Below are 25,979 nucleotides of genomic sequence, written 5' to 3' on the forward strand. Positions count from 1 at the left end.
CATATTCTTTATCATTGGTCCATAAGTTATACTATGTTTAGCAAAGATAAAAACTGTGAAAATCTGCAGTTGAGCAGATTGTTGTTTCCAGTTCAGATATCAAACAAGGAACATAGCGATACTTACTGGTTCTGTTAATGTCGGGTCTTTCTCTAAGAACTGTACAATGCAATAAGCCAGCTGTAAAATAAGCAGAGAGCAAAGTTTTATAAGAGTCCGTTCAAATGGCTCCCAGAGCTGTTAGATAAAACATTAAACTGCTAAAAAGCATAGAGAGAAAGATTTAGAGGCTGTTTCCCAACATAGTAAACATGTGATCCATCCCATGTCCAGAAACTGATCAAGCACCTTGTCATTTGAACAAACCCTAAAAATGAAAGTGAAAAAATAAAAGGTAACCTTTAAAAAGGTTCAACCTCTTACAGATGCCTCAGTATTTAGGCATCAACTAGAAATATTATATCACACTGATTTATTCAGCACTTAAAAGAAAACTTTTGTTTGAGCAAAGCGCTGCACAACAGGTAAAACACAGGAGATATCCAAATAATTAAAATCTTAAAAATACATTAAAATAGCACAATAACACTAAAACAAACTAGCAGAACAATTGATGTCAACCTCCCAATAGTCAGTAGTTGTAAGGATAAAATGTTCCAGAAAGACATTACCTGTGCATGGAAGAGGGACAGACTCCTGACAGTATGGAGGGGGATCAACACTTTAACCAGAAACTGTTTATGTTCTGCTTTCAGTGGCAGAGCAAAACCATTGATTATACTATCGGAAAGAGAAAGAGTAGAGAAAATAAAGTTTGATTAGACACTAAAACAACAGACCGCCATGTTTAAAGCTTATGTAGCAACAGTTTCACTGCAGAGAACAGAGATCTGAACAGAGCCAACGCTAGGATTTAAATTGACATTCTCACATTTAGATTTATTTCTTTGAGTTTTAAGAAAACAAAACCTTAAGCCAAATTTATTTAAAGTCTAAAACTGCTAAAAGTATCCCCCCCCCTAAACTGAAACTTTGTGTTTCAGTTTAGGGGGGTTACTTTTCTAATCTGGTACAGTCTAACCCCCGATGTTACCAGCTGAATATGAACACTCACAGAAGGCACAACATATACCTGCCTTTAATTATCAAGCTTCAAATAAAGAAAAAATAATCAGCTTTTTTCATGGGCCTAAATTACCCCACACCGTCCTTTGAAAGTTAGAAAGCAATAAGTGTCCAAGGCTGCCCATAAAATCTCCATGACGATCATAAAGCATGGGCGGGTCTATAGCAGCAAAGGTTTGGGCTGTTTCTAATCTTCAGGTATGTGATCACGCTACACCCACATGGAAAGAGATCAGCAACCATTTTAGAGAAGCAAGTTTTGTTGCCCATCTCTGAGAACAGTTCTAATACTTGAAAGCCAGTCAGTCAGGAGCTTTTAAAGTTAGATCTTACATAATATTATAAAAGATCTAATAAAAGTATATTTTTTCCTTTGAGTTGCTCTTTAAACTGAACTATTTGTGTTTATTTTCAGTTGCAAAAAAGATTCTTTTTATTCTGCAGGTGACAATTTATCCATATAATCTATAAATTATTTTTATGTTGGGGCATCCAAAATATGAACACTTTTTGCTTTAAATGTTTTTTTATGGAGTAAACATAATTGTTTAGAATAACTGAGCAAAAACTTTGTCGACGCTTAAAATCAGAAAACAATTTTGGCAGCTCTATCACAGACTGTCTAACTCATCTTTATACCTTAGATCTCCTGTCAATATGTGGAATGAGGTTACAATAATTGTACAGCCAAATAGGATTTCAGTACAGTGTATATTTATCAGACAATTATGTCCAACTTTTAAAGATTACATTAACATAATTTCTTCAGCATTACTGACTAGTACAGCTACTTATTTTCAACCAGTAACAAATAACAGAGGATTCCTACGCGATCTTAAAAAGAAGTGAATTACTGTGTAAAAACATCGTTATCGAGAACAACAATTCTATTTAAACAAGAAATTAACCCTCTTAGTTTGACATAAGACATGAAAATGTAAGGCATACACGCGTTACAAAAAATAAGTAGGGGATGTGAGCAACTAATAATTTAAAGAGAACCACTTTCACTGCACTTGGACATACCTCCCCAAGATCTCCAGCAACTCAGCCACTCCGTTGAAGTGCTCCGTCTCATAAACAAAACTGGGGAAAGGAAGGCAGAACACAGCAAATAGTAAAACAACTGTCTTTAAAAGTTAGGACATTTTAAGCAAGGCTCTATCTTTGTGAACTGGGATAAAAATGTTCTGTAAGCTCCGTCTGCTAGCAGTAATAGAAACTGCAAGAAGGCATGTTATGAGTTTATCACAAGTCAAACTGAAAGAAGGCGAATATGAAAACACCCAGAGGGAAAACATGAGTTTATCTTTACAGCGGTTTTAAACTGAGCATGTTTTAGGTAAAATGTAAGAGCCTAGGTTTAACTATAGCATTAGATATTGTCTGGAAACGACCCAGACAAGACTGCAGCATCTTGAAAAAGCAACATCTGAAAACCATGGCTGACTGAGTCAGTATAGAACATAATCCCACTGATGAACACCATACAAAACTACAAAAAATACAAAACTGCTGGAGGACATACAGATTAATTTCTCTCACTCTGATGAGTTCTCCTACTGTTCTCCAATTTCGCATTACTTGTTGGTATTTCAACTTTTAACTTTATGTTCTCTCTGTCTTTTTTCTCTTCACAGTAGGTTCACTTGGTCTGGGGTTCTGTTAGCTGTGATATCATCCAGGGGACAGATCATCTGCCATTGTCATATAACACAGGACGGATTCCTGGATCAATGTGTGCTTTCTGTGTCTCTGCTCTGTCTTCTCTAACCCTCAGTCAGTCGAGGCAGATGACCGTTCATACTGAGCCTGGTTCTGCTGGAGGTTTTTCCTTCCCGTTAAAGGGGAGTTATTCTCTCCACTGTCGCCTCATGCTTGCTCAGTATGAGGGATTGCTGCAAAGCCATGGACAATGCAGACGACTCTCCCTGTGGCTCTACGCTCTTTCATGAGGAGTGAATGCTGCTTGTCAAGACTTGATGCAATCTACAGGTTTCCTTAGAGAGGAAAGTAAAAATTTTTTTTAAAGAAATACTCACCGTAAAAAAATATTATTGATCTGTTTTCGTATAAAAGCCCTCAGCCCCAGGAATTTTCCATAGATTCTATGCAAGACTGTCTTCAGATAGTCTCTTTCTCGAGGGTCCTCGCTGTCAAACAACTCCAAAAGCTGGGCGAGGGTAAGAAAAGCAGTGATGTGATGAATAAGAAAGAACACTGAGGCAGATTGTAAGCAGTGGAAATGAAAGAAAACAGATAAAGAGAAGTAGAAAACACAGGACGGATAGAAGGACTGATAAAGTATGTGGAATGTTTGATGTGAGGAACTCACCTGTAGGACAAACTTCTGGTCTATGTACTTTTTGGCAATGCTGGGCTGGAATTCCTGACTCTCCAAGAACCGAATGAAGAACTCGTATACCAACTGAAAAAAGATTTACAAGAAAAAGAAGAGAAAAACATTACATCCTAAAACTTCTCCAAGCAGGTGTTCGTTCCTGCTCATTTTAGACTCCATGTGGGCCAGTTACCAGTATCAAGCTATACCAAGGATTAACAAGTTATTTTGAAAACCACAACATTTCCATCACAATGTTCGCAGTTTAAAGTCTTTTTAACGAGATGCCAGACAAAGTACCGGAGTCCCTGGATTTTTCTAGGGCAGTACAGGAGCCAAGAAGAAAAGCAGTGCCGCCCGCCTTTTTAAAGTACAAATCTTTTACCTGTAAGTGTGGCCAAGAGGCCTCAAGTGTGGGCTCATCCTCCTCAGGGTCAAATTCATTGCTGTCACTGGGTGGAAGGGTCCGGAATATGTTGTGAGACACCTAAATTAGACAAACAATAGAAAACACTCAGATGTTAAATCTTTAAACAAATGTCTTACAAGGAAGTTAAAATGGAAAGAGAGTGGGTTTATTTGTTGTTGTTTTAAATCGCTGACAGTTCTCATGGCCTCAGATAACAGACCCGTGTCTATTCTGGTCCTGTTAGATCTCAGTGCTGCATTCAATACGGTCGAATACTCTCTGAGAAAGGCTTGAACCAAATGTAGGGATCCAGCGAACAGCACTAGACTGGTTTAAATCTTTATTTTTTCAACACATTCCAGTTTGTTCATGTAAATAAATCATCTTTAAACTTTAGGGTTGTCTGTGGAGTACCACAGGGTTCAGTGTTTGGTGAATCCAATCACTTATATGGACTACAGGCATGTCTTTGAGTCATAAGACCCCCCAGAATGACTCAGTTTTCTGGTTTTAAATTTAGACAAGATCTTTAGATCAGTCTTTGAAAATAAAAAATAAATAAAAAGTGCTTAAGTCTGTAATTTTTCAAAAATGTCCTATATAAGGGAACCAGTTGATTGCTTCAAAGTCCCAACAAGCAGCATTCACTCCTGGAGAATCGTAGAGCTACAGGGAGAGTCGTCTGCATTGTCCATGGCTTTGCAGCAATCCCTCATACTGAGCATGCATGAAGTGTGCATTCTCACTAAACATTTTGTGCATCTCCACATAGTAGCATCTTAGGCTATGGGGAAAGCATTGAGGCTCATGGTGAGAGCCAAATGGTTAAACCTAAAGGGTAACTCGCCACCAAAGCAACTTGTTTCCCTAATAAACTGTTAACAGGGTTATCTACAGTACCGTCTGCATATCCTGATCATTATTTTGACAAATTACTGTTGAAATCCTGCTTTTGTGTCTAAAACAGTCAGTCTGGCGGCCTCCTAAGCTTCAACGGGTATCTTGCATTGAATTTCGAATCAGTATTGCCATTGGTTCAAAAGTTTTGGTGACGTCACTAAGAGAAACTGACATGTTAGAAAAGCTGCTGCTGTGTGGTATAAAAGCGGCCCCTTCTCGTACGCCTCTGTAGTGAGTAGGAGCTGGAATGGAGAGTTTTGCAGCCCTATCAATTCTCAAGTTAGCAATTTATTAGCCTATCACTGAGTTAGTTTATTTAGCTTTTACTAGAAGCCCAGACCACGTACAGTCCTCACCCCACTGCATATTTCCTGGTCCGCCGGAAACCGCCTCCTCTCAGCACATTTTTCCAGTATTAGTTTGGACGAAGTTAAGGGCCTTTCACACAGGATGTGATGCGCGCACCGCTGCGCTGTGAAATCCATTAGTCTCAATGCTTGCACTGCGCAAAAGCGGTTTATCGCTGCGCCAAGCAAAGCACAGCTCACTGCTTTCTGAGCTCCATGTATAACTTTGATAGCAACATGCAGTGACACATGCACAGGTGGCCAATAGAAACCACGGCCATCTGACCGTCAGCCATAAAGACCAGGAAGCAAAATGGAGGAGAATTCCCTGAACTGTATGATACAAGTTTGAGACGGCTAAAATACATGAATTGTATTTTGTATCTAATATGAAAAATTGTTTAAAAAGTATAAGGGTGTGAGTCCATTTGGGTGGCAGTGCACTAAGCAGAAGTGTGAGTTTAGCACGCATGTTTTTGGCCGTGCTTACCATTTTGACAACTTCGGGATAGGCCTGTTCTGTCAGGTAGCCACGGCTGACAGTCACATAGTCCACCAGCTCGTTGAGCGTGGAGCGCTTATACTCTTTCATCTTGAGGTCCGACAGTGTGTCCATGAAGTCAAAGACAGTACAACACTGTTGTAACTTCTTTAAGAACAGTTCCGGCTGCTCTGGTGCTGGAACGTCTGCAAGCAGAAACAGAAACAACAGTGAGACCAAACAAAAGCACAAAGAAGAAATGAAGGGGTACGTCTACAAGTAGATCACATTTAATTACAGGTGTTTCATCCCATAAAAACAAATGAAAACGCTTCACGACATACATTTCAAACGCTCTCACACTTTCAGTAAGCAGGCCCATCTGTTGCATTAAGTTTGCAGTAGAACAAATGAGACAACCTTCTTAAAGACTAAAACAGCAGAGGTTGAGTTGTCAAAAACCTTAGATGTTCAGACCTAACCTAAAAGAGGCTGCAGGTTTCTGTCTGTTATTATAAGCCTGTAATAATAAAAGAACCGAAGGACAGCTCAGAGTTCATCTTGGGAAACCAAAACCCATCCGACTCTTTCACATGTAGGCTCATGCTCCTGGCCTAAGTGGACTGGGCGATTGTTATGCAACAGAAAAACTGCTGAGATAAGGGCAGCTCAACAAACGTCTAGATGTAACAGACTAAGAGGACACTTTCAAATCCGACAATGAATCACAGGGCAAAAAATATAACATGCATAAATATTGGTCAAGCCTTCCAACTAAATTCTAGTCTGACTCCAGTTTCAGAAGGTTTGATGAGCTAGTGGAGCGCTTGGCCCCGTTTCTTCTGCGCACCTGTCAGTAGCGACGTTTACACGGACAAAGTAACGCCAATAAAGGACCAATTAGAATAACATGCGTCAGGCAAACACACCAATCGGAATATTGTGATTGGACTAAGCTCAATCGGAATGAAATTGTAATCCGAATGAGAGGTGTGGTTTTTGCCGATTGACAATCCGATCAGGGTGCAAGAAAACGTGATAACTGTGCAAGTGAGAGTGGTTTATTCTGAATAAAGCCAGGCGTATATATACCCACATTATGATCAGATTAATTGTGTGGTCATATAAAACGGTAAAATCACATTATTTCTGGGGGTTTTAATCCGAAGACATTTCAATCCAATCGTGATATTTTCTGCATGTAAACGCAGCCATTGTGGCACACAGAGCGGCTGTGATGCTGCGCACCCCATGCGACCGCCTGCTTGGAGCAGTTCAGTGCATCAGCTCGCCTTCACGTATCAAACAGTTGTGCCGAGAAAAACGGCGCTTTGTACAGACATGTCCCGCAGATGTCCACTGACTCAAGTATGTTCATACGTGGCAGCCTTTAAGTAGCAGGCAGCAGGAATCACTTCTGGGGTCAAACAGCTAAACTTCTACCAATGTGACAACGCAACAGCTTTAGGGATTACTGTCAATGTTTGGCCTTATTACAAATAATAGTAGTAGTAATAATAGTAATAATAATAATAATAATAATAATAATAACATTTGATCACATGAAGCAATCCTTTGTATTTTATTTGCAGAGGGGTACTGTTAAAGGATAAAATAATAATACTGTTAATTATAATGTCCTTTACTTAAACTCAAATTGCTACAGTTAAGACTGTATAAAAAACAAAAAATAAAGTAGAATTAAATAAAAGAGTAAAATCTGAAGTGCTCAAAATAAAGTTAGGTTAAACATCTCAGCAGCAGGGAAGTTCATCCTTTATGGGTATCTGTCTTAGATTTAATAAATAACTTATAGCTGCACATTTGTCTTCAGGATGGGATTTTTTCTGTGAACACAATTGGCTGTTTTTTCTCACTGCTTTTTGTGATGTTAAACTTAAATGAATTAGCCTTTTAGAACAAACATGCTTACATTCATACACACCATTCTTGCCTATGGAGAAGAGTTCAATAATATGATGAAAACATGAAAGCAAACAGAGCTCTGGCATCGGAACAGTATCTGCAGATAATCACATTCAGGTATCCGGGTGGGATGTGACCAAATGTGTTTCAGTGCACCCCTAATTGTTTTAGCATCATTTTGGCACAGTCAATGGGCAGATGGTGCACTTTGTTTTAGTAGAGGTTTCGGATTGATACTTCGTGACTTCAATAGAATATTCAGTTAAAAGTGTACAGTTTTGTTAGGCTTCAGTGTGCCCTCTACTCTACTATTCAGTTCATTTTGGGCTTATTATTTTTGAGCAAGTATCTCAAAAAGAGTGATTACATCTTTGATGAATGAGAAATACAAAAGTTGAAAAAGTGCCATCAATCTCTGCAAAACTTTAAAGAGCCCTTTTAAAAAGGTTGTTGTTTTTACTCTGGATCAAAAACAAATAAAAAGACAACTCAGCTTACTCAAATATGTTTAACATGCTAAATAACTTTAGCATGATAGACAGAACCCTGTCGACTCTGCCATGTGATCCAGTGCTCTAACATAAAGGCTAGCTAAATGAAACTGGTTACAGACAAAAGGTTTTAACCAAACATGTAAATCCCTGTTTTAAATCAAATCCAGGTTAAACTTGCATCTCCCTTTGATGGATGAGCTAGTAGAGGTTACTGTAAGAGGGAGGTTCTGATTTTAAGTGCCTAAAAAAAGCAAGAAGCCTGTTTCAGGAACGTTGACTCATTCTTAAAACAATTAAAGCAGCAATGAATGAACATATGAACACATTTAAGCCATAACTACACATATCATTTTAGGACACTTCTATAGCTGGCAACCAGATGAAGATGACTGCCTCGTTCAACAAGCATGCTCTGCGCCAAACTAAAACCTTCTCAGACAAGAAGTCTCCTCACAGTTAAAGCAGCTTTTTTTACTTTGCTTTTAAACATTTAGGAAAAGCAGCTGCTTTCTATTACAATCGCCAGTCCTCTTCAAGTTCACCTTTGCACACGTAAGAGACAGACGGGGTTGTCTGGTAGAAAACAGCCCCTGACAGCAGAGGCTAACTTTAACACACCATGCTATGCTGGCAGCTACATGTTCTCGACACTGCTTCAATGAAAACTGTAACTCACTTAATCAGATTTCCTTCCTCAAGTAGGAACCAAAAGCTGAAACAGACAGTCATGAATGTGACTGTGGGAATCTGGGCAAAATATGGACAAGAGGCCTAAATATTCCCCCTCTCTTCTGGTGACTTGTTTGCGGCGAGTGGAGTTGGAAAAATGTAAAGAGACACCATGTGGATCGGGTTTCTCTTGAAGGGAGGACGGGCATGGCTGGGAAGACGGCAGCATGTCGGTGGTCTTCATTGGCCACGCAGAGTTGGACAGAAGCCCCAGAGAGAAGCGAGGGTGGGTTGGGCAGCATTGTACACCTATTTTTTGCTCTTCTCGGTTTTTTTAAAGCATGTTGCTCATTGAGCTTGCAGACAGATCTACCCTCCAACATACGGACACTAAATCTGGGTGAAAATCGTGACAATGACAACATCAGCCACACAACTATGTGTTCCCACAATATAGATGGTTACCTCCACCAGATATCAGCTCATCATTTTGGATCTACCATCTAGTGTGATAAAGCATCCACAGCAACATGAGGAGGAGTGGTGATGGGAAAGACCTTCAGAACCTGGTAGAGGAAACCCCTCATTTTATAGAACGAGTACAGGGTTTGTCATTTTTGACAATTTCAAACTAAAAAATGCTGTTTTAAAGTGAGGAGCATCTTTGTGTCATTTCACAGATTTATTCTGTATTTTAAGCAGCAAACTTTGGTCATTTTGTGGTAATTTAGGCCTATGCTTCTCCATTGCCTTTACAACATTTCATCTTATCATATGTAAGGAAATCAAATGAACGCTGAGGGGTATGATACCAGGCTTACAGCAGGAAGAGGACCGAATGGATGGAAGTGTGGACAGAGCAAATGAACTGAGCACATTCAACAGGTTCAGTTAAGGAACAAGTTCAACATCCACCCAAAGCCAAACAGATATCCCACCCTCCTTTGACCCAACGCTTCCCTGTCACGCTCCAAGTAGGTGAATCCGCAGAGACTGAACAGGAACTAGGCTATAGGTCAAGATAGTGTCAGCCCCTGAGTTCTGTAAGCCCGTGCCGAGCAGCTCTTTGGATTCTGCAGCACTTCTTCAACCATAGCCTGATCCAGGAGAAGGGTCCAGTGTTGTGGAGGATATCCTGTCTTTTGTTCTGGTAGTAAAAAGACGGCCACTTCTGTTCTGGAACCTCTGGAGATGATTAGGCAGATTAAGTCAGATTCTTGAGAAACTGAAGAACATTATGGAAAACCCCGAGGCCTCCCTTTATAAGACTCACGCACAACAGCAGAGTGTTTTCAGTCAGACTTCTTCAGGCCTGCTGTAACAGTGACCTCTACAGGAGAGCCTTCCTAACTGCAGCCATCAGTATCTACAACTCTGAAGAAACGCGTACCATACAAGCTATAGCAACAGTTTATCTCCCCTTTGGAGTAAAGTACTTTAGAGCTGATTCAGTACGTATCACAGGTGCTATAATTCATAGTTTTGCTTCGCTCACATCCTTGTTTCCACTTTCCAAACCTCCATATGATGTAAGCAGTCACATTAATGATCACCCAGGGTAAAGCATAACTAATTACTTATACATCCTAATCATCCCTGTGGATAGAAAATCAGTCACAATAATTTTTTCGTAGGAGCTGCTCAGCTCACAACAGTGCTATCAGATATAACAACGAAGAGCACGCTAGGCAGGTATTAACAGGGAAGATAGTGAGCTCATGACATTGCAGAGAAACAGGCCCTTTGCCCCGTATCAAACTTTATTGGACTGCAATCCTCAAGTTATCATTGTATGCGCCGTTGTGCTTTTATTGCCTCAAGCTCAGGGCCCTGCGAGGTAATGTGTCATTTTAAAGCAGCGCCGTCTGGATCTTTATGCCAAAGGCAGGTGGAGCAAGGAGTTGGAATCCATTAGGGTTCATAAACTGCAATCCTATTGTTCCTTTCACTTCTTAATCAGACAGCTACTCTTATTAAGGGCTTCCGTGACGCTTACCTTATTTCATACAGCTGCTTACGGTGCAGCGGTCACAAGCATTCTTTTCCCGGCGCTGCACAAGCAGGCAGCCTCTTCCAGCAGCTCCTCGCTCGACCCAGAGTATTTCTTTTTTAAATCAACTTTAAGATGTGTTTTGTTTTTTTTCCTAACCTCGTACACATTGTGGACAACTGTTTTTATTCTCTTTTTCTTAACGGTATTTATGTTCAGACCGACTGTTTGCACTTGAACCCATCCGTTAGTTTTTTGTAACTCCGCCTCCCACTGAGCAACTTGGTGTTCCCGCCTGACGAGGAGGTGACGGCACAGGAACTGAGTCAGCATCAGCTGCGGCAGCGGAAGAACTACAGACTACCGCACCGATATGAAAAATTGGGCCGTTATCAATATCCGATATTAATATTGCCGGTATGTCCAATAGTTGATATTTACCAAAGTGTATGTGAGTATGTGTATATATATATATGTTTTTCCCACTACCATAACATGACTATTCCGATATTTCAATATACAATACAGTCTATGATTAGAACATTTTATGTAGTTTTGTGTTTTATATTTTAGAGCAAATATTTCTAAAATGTTAACGTGGTAAAATAATTGTCATACGTTTATACAGACATCTGTTGTGGGCATTCTAAGGCTTTTATTGTGTTTACGTCGACATCGTAATTATTTTGTATTGACCGAAATTAAGAAATATATGGTTCTACGTGTTTTGGCCATATCGTTCAGCCCTAGTGTAAGGCAAGGGACACCTAAAAGCAGAAGGACACCGATCCTTGAGGATTTGAGTTTGAGAGCTTTAGTCCAGACTTAGATGCTGTTTTTCGTATGTCTTCTTTCGACACCATGAAAAACGACCGCACTGCTGACATTGCATCTCTGCTTCATTTAAAAACCCCACAATCCTGGCTGCCACGGGATTGTTTACAGATGTTATCTCAATAACAATGTGTGTTCCCCCCTCTCACTGCATCACAGACAACATTACATTCTGTGTGGACACCGTGCCTCATGGACGTACAGTTTCTCAAATAACAAGCCCAGGATAAACCCTGAAATAAAGGCCCCCATAAAGGAGAAGAGTGTCTTTAGCTGAAGAAACAAGGAGTAGCTGAGAGCTGTGAAGAAAGAACTGAGTAGGAAGATCAATGATGGAAAAAAAAACTACAGGAACGCGACAAAGGTCCAGCTATAGCTGAACGACGTCAGTGGTGAATGGAAGAGCCTGAAAATAATTGCAGGCTCTTCTACTCACCATAGTAAAGTGTGCTAGACAATTTGGGATGACAAACAAATCTAACAGGCAGTAGAGGATATAGTGCGGGTCAGTGATTTGAACCAGTAGTTTATGCGGCCGTTCTTGTTCACCTTCTACTCTCCAGACGTCTCCTACTCCCCAGGTTGCCACCTTTCAGAAGTTGCCGCCTGTGATGAGGCCGACTATGGCAGAGTCCAGACAGGGACACCAGACTTTGCCCACTGGTGCCAGCCAAACCATCTCCTGATCAACCCAGAGAAAACCAAGAGGCTGGTGGTGGATTTCCCCAGGCGTAGAGTAGACCCACCACGCTGACAACAGCTAACATCCAGGGAACTGACGTTGAGATAGTGGACTCTAAGTACCTGGATGTTCACCTGAACAATAAACTGTGCAGGACGGGTCAGAGCAGACTCTACCTGCTGAGGAGGCTGATCTTTTTCAAGGGGCGCTCCTGAAGCCCTTTGCTGACTCTGGTGGCATCAGCCACCTTCTATGGTGTAGTTTCTTGAAGCAGTAGCTTTTCTACAGTTAAGAGGAAGCAGTTAGATAAGCTCATCAGAAGGGCCAGCTATGTACCATGATGTCCCCTCCAGCCAGTGCAGGTGGTGGGAGACAGAAGGGCTCTGGCAAAAATGACATCCCTGTTAGCCAATGTCTCCCGGCCCATGCATGGGGCTGTTGCAGAGCCGAAGAGCTCTTCCAGTGGCAGACTGCTGCATCTTTGGTGCACTAAAGGAGCGTTACTGCAGATCCTTCCTTCCAGCAGCTGTTAGACTTTAATCACTGCTCTCAGACTCACTAAATGTTTATCATCTGCTTTTTTCAGACTTTTTTTAATTCTTGTAATTAGTCTGTTGGTGTTTTTCATACATTAATATACATGCCTGTGTGGCACATTTCCTAAACTCATCCTATTGAAGTTACACACGTTAATTTCTTAATTATAGTTGTTTTAATTCCTAAAGTATTTACTTTCTGTTGTTGTAAATTTCTTTTTTTGAACCAAAAGCTGAAACAGACAGTCATTAATGTGACTTTGGGAATCTGGGCAAAATATGGACAAGAGGCCTGTAACCTTTTGCTGTTGAATGTTAAAAGCTGTAACCTTTTGAGTTTCATCACTGTACAACGTTAAAGGATCTTTTTATTGTTCTATTTCATTAATGGAGAAAGAAACAGCTGTGGCATAATTTGTTAGCATAATAAAAACTAAAGTACAGACGTGATTTAGTCCAACTTTAAATAAAGGTTGTGTAATAATGTGCAAAGTGACTTCACGCAGACTATATCTGAGAAGGAATCAAGTGCCATCTATAAAAAACGTCTCCCGGCTATTTTTTTCTAGATCTATTTTAACTAAATAACAGAACTGTGTTTTTAGCTTTGGATAAAACGGGATTTCTCTAATAATAAACATCCCCGGTTCAGCTTCTGATTTACAGTGGTTCTCACCTTTGAGCAGTGGCAAGGGGGTGAGCTCAATGGGTTTGCCTTGAGAGCGGAACTGGGATGAACTCTGTGACCGCTTTTGCTTGGCCTTCCTTACAGACTTCCGTGAAAAGCCGTCCACTTTGTCCACAGACGGAGATGAGGTGGGTGCCGAGGACATAGCCCTGTTGGAAGAGACACACTAAGGGTTAGAGGGGATTGCCTTTCTTGGTTTTCTTTCACATTTCACTTTGCACCTCTAGAGTTTCATGGTCACCAATAGAAAGCTACTTTTCCAATGCAGCGCCAACACTTGCCCAGAGTTCCCTGAAAGCAATTAATACATTTGCATTTAACTACAGATGCCGATTTTAATGCAGAGGAAAAACATAATCTAAAGTTAGTTTAAAAGTAGGGACCAAAGGTTTTTCTGCTGCGAGGAGACTGTTCACAAACAGTTCTTCCACCCCTTAGAATAATGTTCACAAACAAGCAGTTAAACAGAGGGAGTGGCATTCACCTATACTGTTTCTGTGTTTAAGGTGACCCTCGCAGGTTTGCTGGGGTCTCCTGAACACTGCCATCTAAGTGTGAGGCGGTGTGAGGCAGCATCGTTATACCCATCTCCTCTTGTTTTCTACACTTGTATTTTATTGTTTTTAAAGATACACATTATAACATACAAAACAACGTTCACAGAACAGGTGGTCAGTTAACATTAATACATATTTTGCTTGTTGCACCCTTATTATAAAACTAAGTCTTTTCATGCTGTGAATTTCTTCGACAATGTCCGGCCAGTTTTTAACTGTAGAGGTTTTTTGTTTGGCCATCGTGTGAAGGGCTTTTTTTCCCCGCTGCTGCCAACAAAATTTTAAATGGGTAAAGATATTTTTTTCTGAATCCCTGCTCCCATTACATAACCCCAATATCTTCTCAATTTCTTTCCCAACATCAAGTTGTGACACTGTGGAGAGTGGGATGTGGGTCATGCACATATCTACTGGCAGTCTCCCGCAGGGTTGGTGCAGGGACGGCGATGTTTTTAAAAAATTTTTTGGAGTAATAAAATATCCGATAAAATTTTTCCAACAGTAAATTTTCCAATTTCTAGAGCTAGTAGTAATTACCCGAGATTCACTGTACCACATGTCACATCTGCTCTTTAACTGACATCAGGCTGTGGGGAAAAGAGGTTCAGGAGAGATACAGAGACAACTCCACAGTCAAACTCTCCCGCTCCTTCTAGGGGATCCAAGACTAAAAGGGATTAATAGTCCCTTCATTTCCTCCATGTAGGGTGTGCAGGGTAAACATCTAAAAGGAGGCAATCACATCACATCCCCAAACCACCTCAGCTGACACCTTTCGATGCAGAACAGGAATCACAGGAAAAAGAGCTCAACACGCCATCTACAAGGGTCACCCCGGACCACCCCAAAGACCACCCAGCAGTATGTAACCTCCAGAGCCTTAGGTTGCTCTATCTATCTATCTTCAGCTCTGTCTTGCCATCACTCTTGATCATAACAAGGTATTTGAACTCCTGCAGGTAAATTGAAGACGGCCTCCAACTTCCAGTTGAGAACCATGACCTGAACCTTAGAGTGACTTCATTCAGCTTCTTAGCGCAGCTCTCCCATTACCCCTTCAGATCCTAACCACAAACATATACCCCCTTAAATCCACAGGTGTAAAGATCTGGTCCACTGTTCCCCAGCCAAGATGAAAGCCTCACTGCTTCTCCTAAATCTGAAATGTGCCCATTTTCAGAAACATCTCCAAACACCCAAGGTGTCACCCTCAACGGGTAGAAAACACCCTCCTGTCCAGTTGGCCTCTCCACCAGTGTTCCCCTATCTTTCAAGCAAAACTGAAGAAGCTTGTCAACCATGACAGCCTCACTAGGTCAAGAACCTTGCAATCGGAGGGCTTTTAAGCACCTTGGCAACCTCTGACTTGTACATTTGTTGCCGTTTTAAACAATTAGAAAGAATATTTATGCTGGCAAATAATGGAATTCAGAAAATGTTTGAATACAGCCCAATGGTCATCTATTCCAGACCCACTTTATTCAAGTGGATGTTAAATGCATTGAGGACCTAAAGTTTGACTTTTACCGTGAACAGGTGGAGGCTGAACTCCTAACCGGATCTTCTATAATGAAGGAGAACACAGAACTCCAGAAGTAGAAACCATGCGTGTGCAGCAGTTTTGGCTGCCCTTATAGTTCAACCCATCTCAGTAAATAAGCCTTTTCTGACACAAACCTTATCAAGAACAAGCACAGAACACGCCCTAAACATGCACATCGACAAGACTCAGAGTTGCTGTGTCACAGGCACTATCATTAAGATGAAAAATTGTGCAAAATGGTTAAAAAATATCTTGTCCAAGTACTGGAAGGAGGATGTTTTGTTAAAACTACTAAAGCTATAGCATTTGATATTTATTATACCATTTAATATTACATAACATGAATTATTTAAAGATGCAATAAATTTAATTTGTTAAAATATGATGAAAATTATTAGTGGCATAACAAATGACTCAGATTCAAACAGTCGGTGACCTCTGATATAAAAGGCAGGTAGAGGTACGTCAAGCTGCAAGGAAATGTTAAGAGATGATGGAACTAATACTGAAAACGTTGAGCTAATTAAAGCAAGTTTAACAGAAACACAAAACAACACGACTTCTTAGATCGACAGCCAGAACAAATATTTAATCCAGAATACCAAACTTATTAATAGGACTATTTGATATACAGTCTGATTCCCCATCTAGCTTAATAATATTGATGCTGAGTATTGTTTAATATGTTGCTCCAACAAGGGTAGACTACATCCAGAATATTTGTCAATTTAGCAACTTCACTTTCACCAGGATCAATCTAGCAGCAATCTTTCACCAGGGAGGCACAGCTGCCTGCTAGAGCTTCCCATTTACCTCAGCGCTGTCTCGTCCTGAAAGCTCTGCATGCAGTCAGAGCAATGAGGAGACCTGCTCCGTTTTCACATTACAAAAAACTGCCAGTGATCCCGCCCTGGATTACAAAACAGGATATAAATATAATGTAAATATAGTTTTTTTTTTTAATCTAACCTCTTCTTTCTCTGAAACTGTTCCACTACAGTTGTCTGTTCAGGCAATGTATAAAAGGATGTTGCATTTCAATGGCATTCTCACAACTGACATAGGTAAGAATTAGGGCTGTGTTTTTTATATATATATATATATATATATATATATATATATATATATATATATATATATATATATATATATATATATATATATATATATATATATATATATATATATATATATATATATATATATATATATAATTTCCATAAAAATGATTTTATGAATCGATTCTCATTAATTCCTAAAAGTCGATTAATACAACCAAAGGTCGATTTTTAAAGAATTTATTTTTCACTGTGAACTTAACTGTGAGCCGGCACTAGGTTAGTGACGAAATTTATTTTCCCTTTTGGTTTAATAAAGTATTTTTTAAACGAATAGAAATAGCAGCTGTAGATATCTCTGGTGTTTCTACACTGGATCTGGTTGGGTGTTCTGCCCCACAGCATGTTTGTGAAAGCAGTTCTCTCAACATTCAGGAAGAGGGTTTGGTCCTTACAGCCGGCATTAGTTACCATGGTTTTATTAAGTTGCTGTTGAATGTTAATATGATACTACTATCAATATGTTACATAACTACACACTCATTAAATTCAGGTAACAGCTGAAAAATACCAGCAATCCAATTTGAGATCAGACTGGATCGAAAATAATTGATTCTAAATCTGGAGAACTGGAATCAAATCGATTCTTGAAATTTTAATCGATACCCAACCCTAGTAATTAAAGTTTTGTTTCAGAACTCCCCACTACACCCCTTAGCCCACCACCATGGTTAAAATGAAATTCCTAGAGGAAACCCTGCTCCTGCTTCATGAACTTGCCCTGAAGGCCATAAAACTTAATCACTGGCATTTCAACTGTACTTTGCACAGCTCTCCCTACACTTGTATCTCAGCACAGAGTGCAGAACAGGTCACACGGCACAGCCTGAATGGAACCTGCAGTAGCCAATATGGTCCCTCACTCACCACATTGTTGTAAAAGGTGAACAAAAATGAACTGTTGAGGACAAAAACTGATTTGTCAGCCTAAAAAGAACATGAGGACGGTTTATAATAGTTGAACCCTACTAGTCGAGCACAAGAAACTAATAAAAGGTGGTGACACACCTTGGCTGGCGGCATGGTCATGGTCGACTGAAAATCACAGACAGTACACTAACACTGAAAAGCTCTGCTGGTAACACAATGTCTTCCCAAGAGACAATTTTTTCCTCACCTACCATTTTTAAAAGATCCCCTATAACAGTCAAAGAACTTCTTTATAGACCCAAAAGCAATGAGCTTTTTTTAAGTCAAAGTATGTTTATATTTAAATTTTTCCCACTTAATTGATCTGTCCCTTTAGAATAATTTCGATGTAGATTTTTTTAACCCCACATGCCATAGAGAGAACACCGCAGGAGAGGGCATTGATTAGGACTCAAGTCTGACAACCAAGTAAAGCTCGGTGTGCAGAGCTCCATTCCCTCATTTAGTAAAACGCTTCGGTCACTGAAACCTACTTCCATTCCTCTCATCCAAACTACGAGCTGCATTTATGACGTCCGCTGTCATCAGCAGCTCTGGTCCAGTGCAATCAGCTATTTAACATCAGCTTTCTCCACCATCAGGAATAATGGTCAGACTATGGCAGAGCGAGCATGTGACAGTAGCTACATTTACATGGACAAAAGTAATCGGCATAAAAGGTCATAAAGGGCCGATCGGAATAAAAATGTGTCATATAAACAAGCCAATCGGAATATTGTGATCAGATTAAGCACAATCGGAATGAAATTGAAATCCAGATGAGAGGGGTGGTTTATGCTGATTGACAATCCGATCAGCATACCTGTAAACACTCGTCAGGATAAAGTTATTCTGAATGTGGAAAACTGATCAACGTGATGTATTTCCGCTTTGAGTGGCACAAATACGTCGGGAAGCAACACTGGCTGTGACTGTTTTGAATCTACCGCTGCAATTCAATCGGATGATGTCTAACGGTTACTGGGTTTATTTCAGTGTTTCATTTATCACTCAGATCAATGGTTGACATTAAAATTAAGCTTTATATAACTTTAATGTGTGACTAGAGCACTGGAGTTTATTTGGAAATTAATAATTAGTTTGTTTTGAACATTGGTGCTGGGAATATTGCCTAATTAAAGAGAACAGGCCTGACTGCAAACATGTTAATATGCTCCTCTTTTTTTACACCACGCTATAGTTTAAAATCTTTTTAAATATTAAACAATGTTAAATGCTTGAAGGTCAAAATATTGTTTTAAAAACATTTTTACAGTGAATTTTTTACAGTGAGTTTGATAACTTCGCTCGTCAGAGTGGTTCATTTAACTCACATGGTCGGATTAATTGATCCCATTGTTCCCATATAAATGGCACAATCCGAATAGATTTCAATCCAATAGTGAAATTTTGTGCATGTAAATATAGCTACTGTCTACAAACAGGTAAACAACAGGTTCATCTGTGAGGGTGGGGGGGGCAGAGACGAGCAGAATGACTTCTCACCTGGACACATGCAGGTAACTGAACACGCGGAGCAGCTCATGTCAGTGCATGTAAACACAGCATGAGCAGCTTCTCTGTCTGGCTCCGCGTCAACTTACTACCTTCCTGATCTGCCACAACCATTTAAGATTCTTTACATGCTGTACACAATGCCGCAAAGCAAAATATCAACCTGAGAACGCTGGCAGTCTATCCGCTGTAAACAGTTATTAACTAAGGTTTTCAAGGATTTAGCTCTGAGAAGCTATTGCTAGCTAAACTACAGCTAACTCAAGGCTTCTCTACCAAACTAAAAAATTATTCAGGTTTTCCCCCTGAAACCAACGTCTTATTTTTAACCAAAGAAACTAAAATTTCTGAAAATGAATGAGAAGTCTTATTGTTTTCAGTGGCAGCTGTGATTTTTCTCTCCTAGAAAACAGCACAAACACTAGCACCCGCTGTCCACCCGGGTTCAACTACTGACAGCAGCAGCTCCGTGCTGTTTGAAGATGAGCGGGTTTACAATCTGCTGACCAATTGTCACTACCTTAGGAAAAATGGGGTGGGGGGGGAATATATCACTCCACTGCTCTGTCGAAGACGGCTCACATCGAGCCGGTTCTGCTGGAGGCTTCTTCCTTTTAAAGGGGCGTCGCCCGTTCCACTGTCCCTGCATGCATGCTGTGTGAGTGATTGCTGCAAACTTAACGACTTGATGCAATCAACCGTCCACAGTCACTGCACGCTTATTCAGGAGTAGGACTCTAAAGTCAGTCACTCGACGCAATGGGATGGCTGTCCTTAGTTACCAGTAACCAGACCTTTTACCAAATGGCATAATGCTGAGTCTGACTGCAGTGTTTAATCCCTAGGACTGTAATGTATGCAACTGACCTGGAATTGGCTCATAGGGCTTGCATTAAATCGACTTCACGTTTGTTAATTGGATCCAGTCTGTAAAGAGCCTTGAAATGACATCTGTTGTTAAACAGGGCAATACAGAAAAAAAAACTTCTGTATTGCCCTGCCAACATTTCTTTTTTTCTTCTTCATAGTTTTAAAAAACAACCGAATGTGATTATAATAAACTATGAAATGTGGGGAAAAGAACCAAAAATCCCAAATCTGCAGTATCTAAACAGAAAAAACATGCATTTCACTGATATATGTAAATCACCTCTAAGAAGAGAAGACCGTTTTACTCTGTAAACACGAGCAAACTCCTTTAGATTTTACAGTTACTGTTTTTAATGACGCACAGAGGTTTTTAAGCACTTAATCCTACAAAACCTTAAATGTTTTGCTGCACATAAACACTGTTTCCTTATTCAATCCGAGATTTTATATTTTTCAGCTGAGTGACTAAAACGGTTTAAATCACATATTAATGAGATTTAAGATAAAATGTGCCTGCCCTGTAATAGAAAGGAAAATAACATTAAAAACAGACACCAAACTTAGATCAAACGGAATTTGGGGAAAACAAAACAGAAACTGGGGAAAAATATTATATAGAGCTCCAGCTATACAAGCAACACAATAAAGGCAGCAGACTTTGGACATCAAGCTGTCCTTCCTCATGGTGGGACAAATCAAAAGATCCGTCTCCAAAAGCTGAACCGTGCCTTTAAAAAAACAACTACACAGGCACAGCAAATGCCACCCTGTAATAGGTTGGATTTGGCTCCTGACAAGTAAAAGTAAACACCTTAGAAGACAAAAGACATCCAAGCAAGCCGAGGCATTCTGGACAACCTAAACAAAACATTTATTCCGTCTCCCTCGTGCATCCAGTCACTACTTTTGCTCTTAGGCTGAACCGCTAACCAACAGTAACACCTACCAATGTCCCTAAACCCAGGGGTCTGCTCCCCCGCCATGGTGGCAACTAGACTCTCAACAAAAGCAACAGAAAGGTGAGCAACGTTTTAATTATCAAGGCATCTTTTATTTGATATCTTTATATTTCTGCAACAGAACGACAGAAGAGCTGCCGTTGCAATGATGACGCCAAGATTTGAATTTGTGAATGGATTTGCAAATGCTGCTCCTACAACTTTGTTTCCAGGTGTCTTCTTCAAAAAATAAATAAAAATAATTCAGTTTTAAGGGAGAGCCGCACCCCTCAGCAAGCCTCTACAGAACCCGCTGGGAGCCCCAACCCTCCAAGGTTTTAAGGGTAGCAGTCACAGACAACAAAGACAAACAAGGTTCCATCTTTAGGCTGCTAAGGTTGCTCATAATAGCGTCTATATCTTGGTACACACATAAACCAGTGAAGTACACCTCGATGGGTGAATGTAGGTCTGGGGGCACAGCTAGAAAGGACAAAAACCAAACCCCACAGACAGCGCACTGCAGCGACCACAGACCGACAGCCTCGTTGCCGTCGCCTTATCACAGACAGTCAAAGTTCAGATCAGATTCAGTTAAAGGCTTGCCTCTCAACAGGGAAGCTACACTTGACCGTGACCAGGTCTGTCAGCTTCTGCGTCTCCCAGGAATTAAACAGCATCTGCAACTCATAGAAGTCCAGCTCCATCTGACAAGTCAGTCCGGACCCATTCCATCTCAGTTTAGGGCCCGGTCAGACATGGAGAGTAATCCTTAAGGTATAATAATGTGGCATCGAGAGCATGAAGACGTTGCACTTATGTGATTATCTAATATTTATTGCAGTCCAAGCATCCATCTTTCCCACTGATATCACATAAAGTAATATTGTAAGGACATTAAAGTTGTGATATTGTAACAGTGCTTATTTCAGTTAAAATTAGCAATATCAGTGTGTGCTACAATCACAGTAACAAAGGACTGCTTGGACACAATATTTAGTAGAATCCTATATTTCTAGTGTCATGCTTTGCCTTTTGAATTGACTAACTGCCCTTAATGTCTACACATTTTAGCTCAAACACTAAGTGTAGACATTTTGGTTATTAGCAAAGAAAGGAAAGTCAATAGAATTTGGATTAATCGTAATCCATAGCACAATTTTCAGCAGTGGCATCACAACTACACATTAACCTCTTATTGTGCAGCAGGAAACGTATTACAGACCTTAGAGCGGTCTCAAGCTCAAACCCTTGAGGGTCCATGCCCTGCAGCTTTTACACGTGTCCCTTGCCCTACACATCTGAATCAAATGCAGTCAGGCTCTGTAGAGCTCTGCTAATGGGCTCATATTGGAGTCAGGCGTGTTGAAGCAGAGATGCGTCTAAAAGTTGCAGGAGTCCAGCCCTGGAGGACTATAGTTTGAGACCACTGCCTCAGGGTCACAAGCTGAGAGCTGAGCATGTGAGAACGTGCACACCTTATAAATATGTGGGTGGGCGATATGGACTTTAAGTTTTATCACGATATATTCTGGTAATGTTGTGATAACGATAAAAGCGATGATAAAAAAAACTATTTACAGCTTCCTGAAGTCTTTTTCAGGTAACTAACTGTGACTGCATGTCAATTATTGCCCAATAAGCACAAATACCTACCTGAAAAAAAAAACATTTTAAAATGTAATATTAAAAAAACAAATTCTAAATATGTTTCATCAGGACACTGGTTACATAAAGAAGTGAGATTTTTATTACCTAACTGCACACAGTAACTGCATTTAATTATATTTGGGAATTTATTGATGCTCTTAATAATAAAATAGCCAATATAATCTTGACAATACTGGCAGTTTTAGGGGTTTTCAGAAACCACTAGTTGGATTTTATCGTTGTCAAATAAATCCATATTCTTATAAGTAATTTTTCACAATAACGATAAAGTTATACAATAAAAGCCCAGCCCCAAGTTATGCCATTTCAATTAAGATTTTCTGAAAATGTTTGGCAGTGATCATTTTTAGTAAATGTGAGAATAGCTTTTGTGTTTTTTTAAGTCAGTAGAGGTTCTGGCCTGGAAACTCTCCCATGGTGACTATGTTAGCTCAGTCTCTCTTTCTCGTTGTTGAACCATGACCTCTGACCTTAACTGAGTCAATGAGCATAAAATGTTATGGATTCTTTAATGACCTCCTGAATGAATCACTGATCTGTTCGTGGAGTAATTTGTTGGACCGACCACTACTGAGAAGGTTCTCCATCCTCAGTGCTGTTCTCTGGCATCTTAAAGCCTTAGAAATGGTTTTGTAGCCCTTTCCACACCGATAGAGGAAAGTGAGTTTGTTTCTCATCTGTTCGTGAATTTCTTCAGACTTGGGCATATTGTGTTGCTCTTTGAGATAGTAACCCTAACCTACTTCAGGTTGTCAGACAGTTCTATAGATTTGACTTCTTGGGTCTGCAGGTGTGACAATAATCAGGCCTGGGGGTGATTATTTTTAACCTGGTCAGCCAGATTGATAATGTGTAGCACTCTCCGTTCTGCACATTATCAATCTGGGACTGCTCCATTTGCATCCGTTTGGGGAAAGGGGGGACATTCAGCAGAACTTTAAGCTGATTGAGTGAAGCGACACCTAGTGCCTGCCTACCAATGTTTTAGCCAATCATAACATCAATTCATAATGTAAGCTGCAGGCTCCATAAAAAACCACAACAAGTTACGCTGGGCAAGGCACTTCTTGCTGTTCTTCTTTCCAATAACAAATAGTGGATTCTGACAAGTCAGATGTGATAGCAGCAGCTATGTGTGTGTCCTAACGGCTCTGCCATGTTTATGTTGGTTTGGCAGCTCATGTTTTTGTGCCATCGCGTATGTCCCGCCTTGAACCATAATACTGCAACGTGATTGGTGCAAACCAAAAACAGGCCTCAACGATTGAGACAGGAGCGGGACAAGACTGATTATCGTGTTTCAGAAAGCACAAATACTGCAAGAATTCAGCTTGCAGGCAAGGTTAGTGATTATATTTAAAAAAAAAAAAATAACCAAGAAAATCCAGCTGATCAATGATCATGATTCAACAATGATGAATTGCCCCAGCGGCTGAAAGTCAATTACCTGACATTTTGTTCTAAACACTAAAAATACAGAACATTCAAAAATGTGTGAAAATTGTTATGGCAAAAAAAAAAAAAAACATTTATGTCAACAACTAATCACATATTGAGGAGGAAATGAGGAGAATAAATCACCCCAACCGTTCAGGTTGTTAATTTGTAACCTATATACACGAGATCTCCGGACCCATTCATTGCTCCTTCTGGTGATTTTTGTTGTTGTTGTTGTTTGGACATAAAACCCTCCTGAAAATGTCGCCATCACACCTATCGCTAGTAGTTCTGGATCTTTGACCTCATCTAGAAATTATATTAGGACCTTTGAACATGAGGCTTGTGAGAACTTGGTCATAGCACAGAGCACTGTCCTGAGATCAGCCTCGAAACAAAACTCAAAATCTAACGTGAAACTGGCGCAAAGCAGCAAAAACGATGTATATTTGCGATCGTTAACTGGAGCCGCGTAGTAGTCCGTGTGCTAAATACGGTCAAGAATCAAACTGTTAGATAGCAGGCGTCAGCTTGGCCATATTGGGCCTGTAGGGGCAAACTTGACAGCGCATTAGCCGAGCGTTAGCTTGCTAGCTACGTTAGCTTATAATTTAACCTGTGCGAAGCATCACAGTGTTTATTTGCTGCCTCCTCTGGGTGCACGAAGACTTTTAAATATTTAACTCCTTCAGACAGTGCAGCGTATTCCCAAAACGGCTTAAGTTTCCTCAATAAAAATAGCATTTTAGGTCATTAGCTACCATTAGCACGGCGGCTACCGGGAGCTAGCCTAAGTTGAACGTGTAGCCGTAGTTTCAAAGCTACCAGAGGCAGCTAGCTTTGTGTGCAGCCTACAAAAGAAGCTAAACACAAGAAGCAGGCTCAAAACAGGAACTATAGCAAACCTATATTTAAATGTGTGATGGTGCGATAACATTACCTGGGCGGGCTCGGGCGATCACCCATCATCCCGGATGTAAATATAGGGACAGCGCTAATGATGCAAATGTTAGCTACAGCTCACACACTGACAGTGACCGGGCTGGAAGACACACACACCGTTCCGAGTCCTGACCAGAGTCCCGACCTGAGCGCGACTGGCTGGAAGCTCTTCCGTCGTCGTAATTCACCCTGAGCCTCCACAGCGTGCAGCGGAGACTGCGGCGGAGAATAGTCCTGTGTCGGGGTAACTGTCAGGCTAACTGTGCGGCTGCCTCCAGCTCGGTGCGAACAGCCTCTCCCCAGCAGCAAAATCTCGGCCTAAAACAGCCAAACCCACAAGCAGTTTTCCATCCAAATGGAAAATCCTTAAACTCCAGTTAAGAGCAAAACGCGTCTCGATGCTATAACATTCCTGTTGTCCGTTAGACTCTACGTCTCAAACAACACCCTGAATTTGTCGTGTTTTCCGTTGCTCGTTGGTGATTCAGGGCTGTTTCTTCTCAGCCTATTGTCAACACTGCTGGGTCGAGACCATGGCACATTACATAAATGCACATAAACTTGCTAGGCGGGTGTAGGTCCGCGGACGACGACGATTGGACGCGGTGCCAAGCGTCGGAGCTTATGATTGGCTGAGCGCGCTTGCCAGTAAAGGGAGAGGGAAAATGGCTTTGAATCCCGCTGGTTAGGTGGCGGAGAAGGGACACGAAAAAAGACCGGGGCGGAGAGCAGAGAGTGTGGAAGTGTGCGAGTGATCGTTGCAACGACTCCGCGTCAGTTCGCTCATATGTCCTGGAAAAGTGCTTATTAATATCTCCTGAACTTTTAGATTTAGTCACTTTACAAACGAGAAGTGTTTTCGATGAATGTACGTGACATAGCAGTACAACCGGGCGTCACTGTAAAGTCATTGGCTTTCAGCATTTTTAAAATCAAAACTCTTAAAAGTGTGGCGTGCATCTATGTATGCAGACCTTTTAACTATGTTTTCCCTAAATGAAATCCAGTGCAACCAGAAAAAATGGGACACCTCACAATATAATAGCAAGATTGAAGG

At 40.6% G+C, this 25,979-nt stretch overlaps 1 protein-coding gene across 3 annotated transcripts in view; it reads right to left on the reverse strand.

The window, feature by feature from the left end:
* The window catches only part of LOC105935514 (serine/threonine-protein phosphatase 2A 56 kDa regulatory subunit epsilon isoform), a 32,278-nt gene extending 6,803 nt beyond the window's left edge, over positions 1–25,475 (reverse strand). The window contains exons 1-9 of one of the 3 annotated variants that reach the window (XM_012875955.3): positions 24,921–25,474; positions 13,411–13,571; positions 5,613–5,809; positions 3,852–3,953; positions 3,461–3,553; positions 3,168–3,298; positions 2,152–2,211; positions 672–780; positions 127–180 (exon numbers count right to left, since the gene is read on the reverse strand). In XM_012875955.3, coding sequence (XP_012731409.2) covers positions 127–180; positions 672–780; positions 2,152–2,211; positions 3,168–3,298; positions 3,461–3,553; positions 3,852–3,953; positions 5,613–5,809; positions 13,411–13,571; positions 24,921–24,949 — 936 coding nt within the window. In that variant the 5' untranslated portion in view covers positions 24,950–25,474. Of the gene's footprint in view, positions 1–126; positions 181–671; positions 781–2,151; positions 2,212–3,167; positions 3,299–3,460; positions 3,554–3,851; positions 3,954–5,612; positions 5,810–8,699; positions 8,856–13,410; positions 13,572–24,920 lie in introns of those variants that run through there. The other 2 variants (XM_012875956.3, XM_021323300.2) reach the window with 2 other exon arrangements.
* Between the last annotated feature and the right edge of the window lie 504 nt (positions 25,476–25,979).

The sequence above is a fragment of the Fundulus heteroclitus genome, chromosome 19 (assembly GCF_011125445.2).
Source record: "Fundulus heteroclitus isolate FHET01 chromosome 19, MU-UCD_Fhet_4.1, whole genome shotgun sequence".
Lineage (NCBI taxonomy): Eukaryota > Metazoa > Chordata > Actinopteri > Cyprinodontiformes > Fundulidae > Fundulus > Fundulus heteroclitus.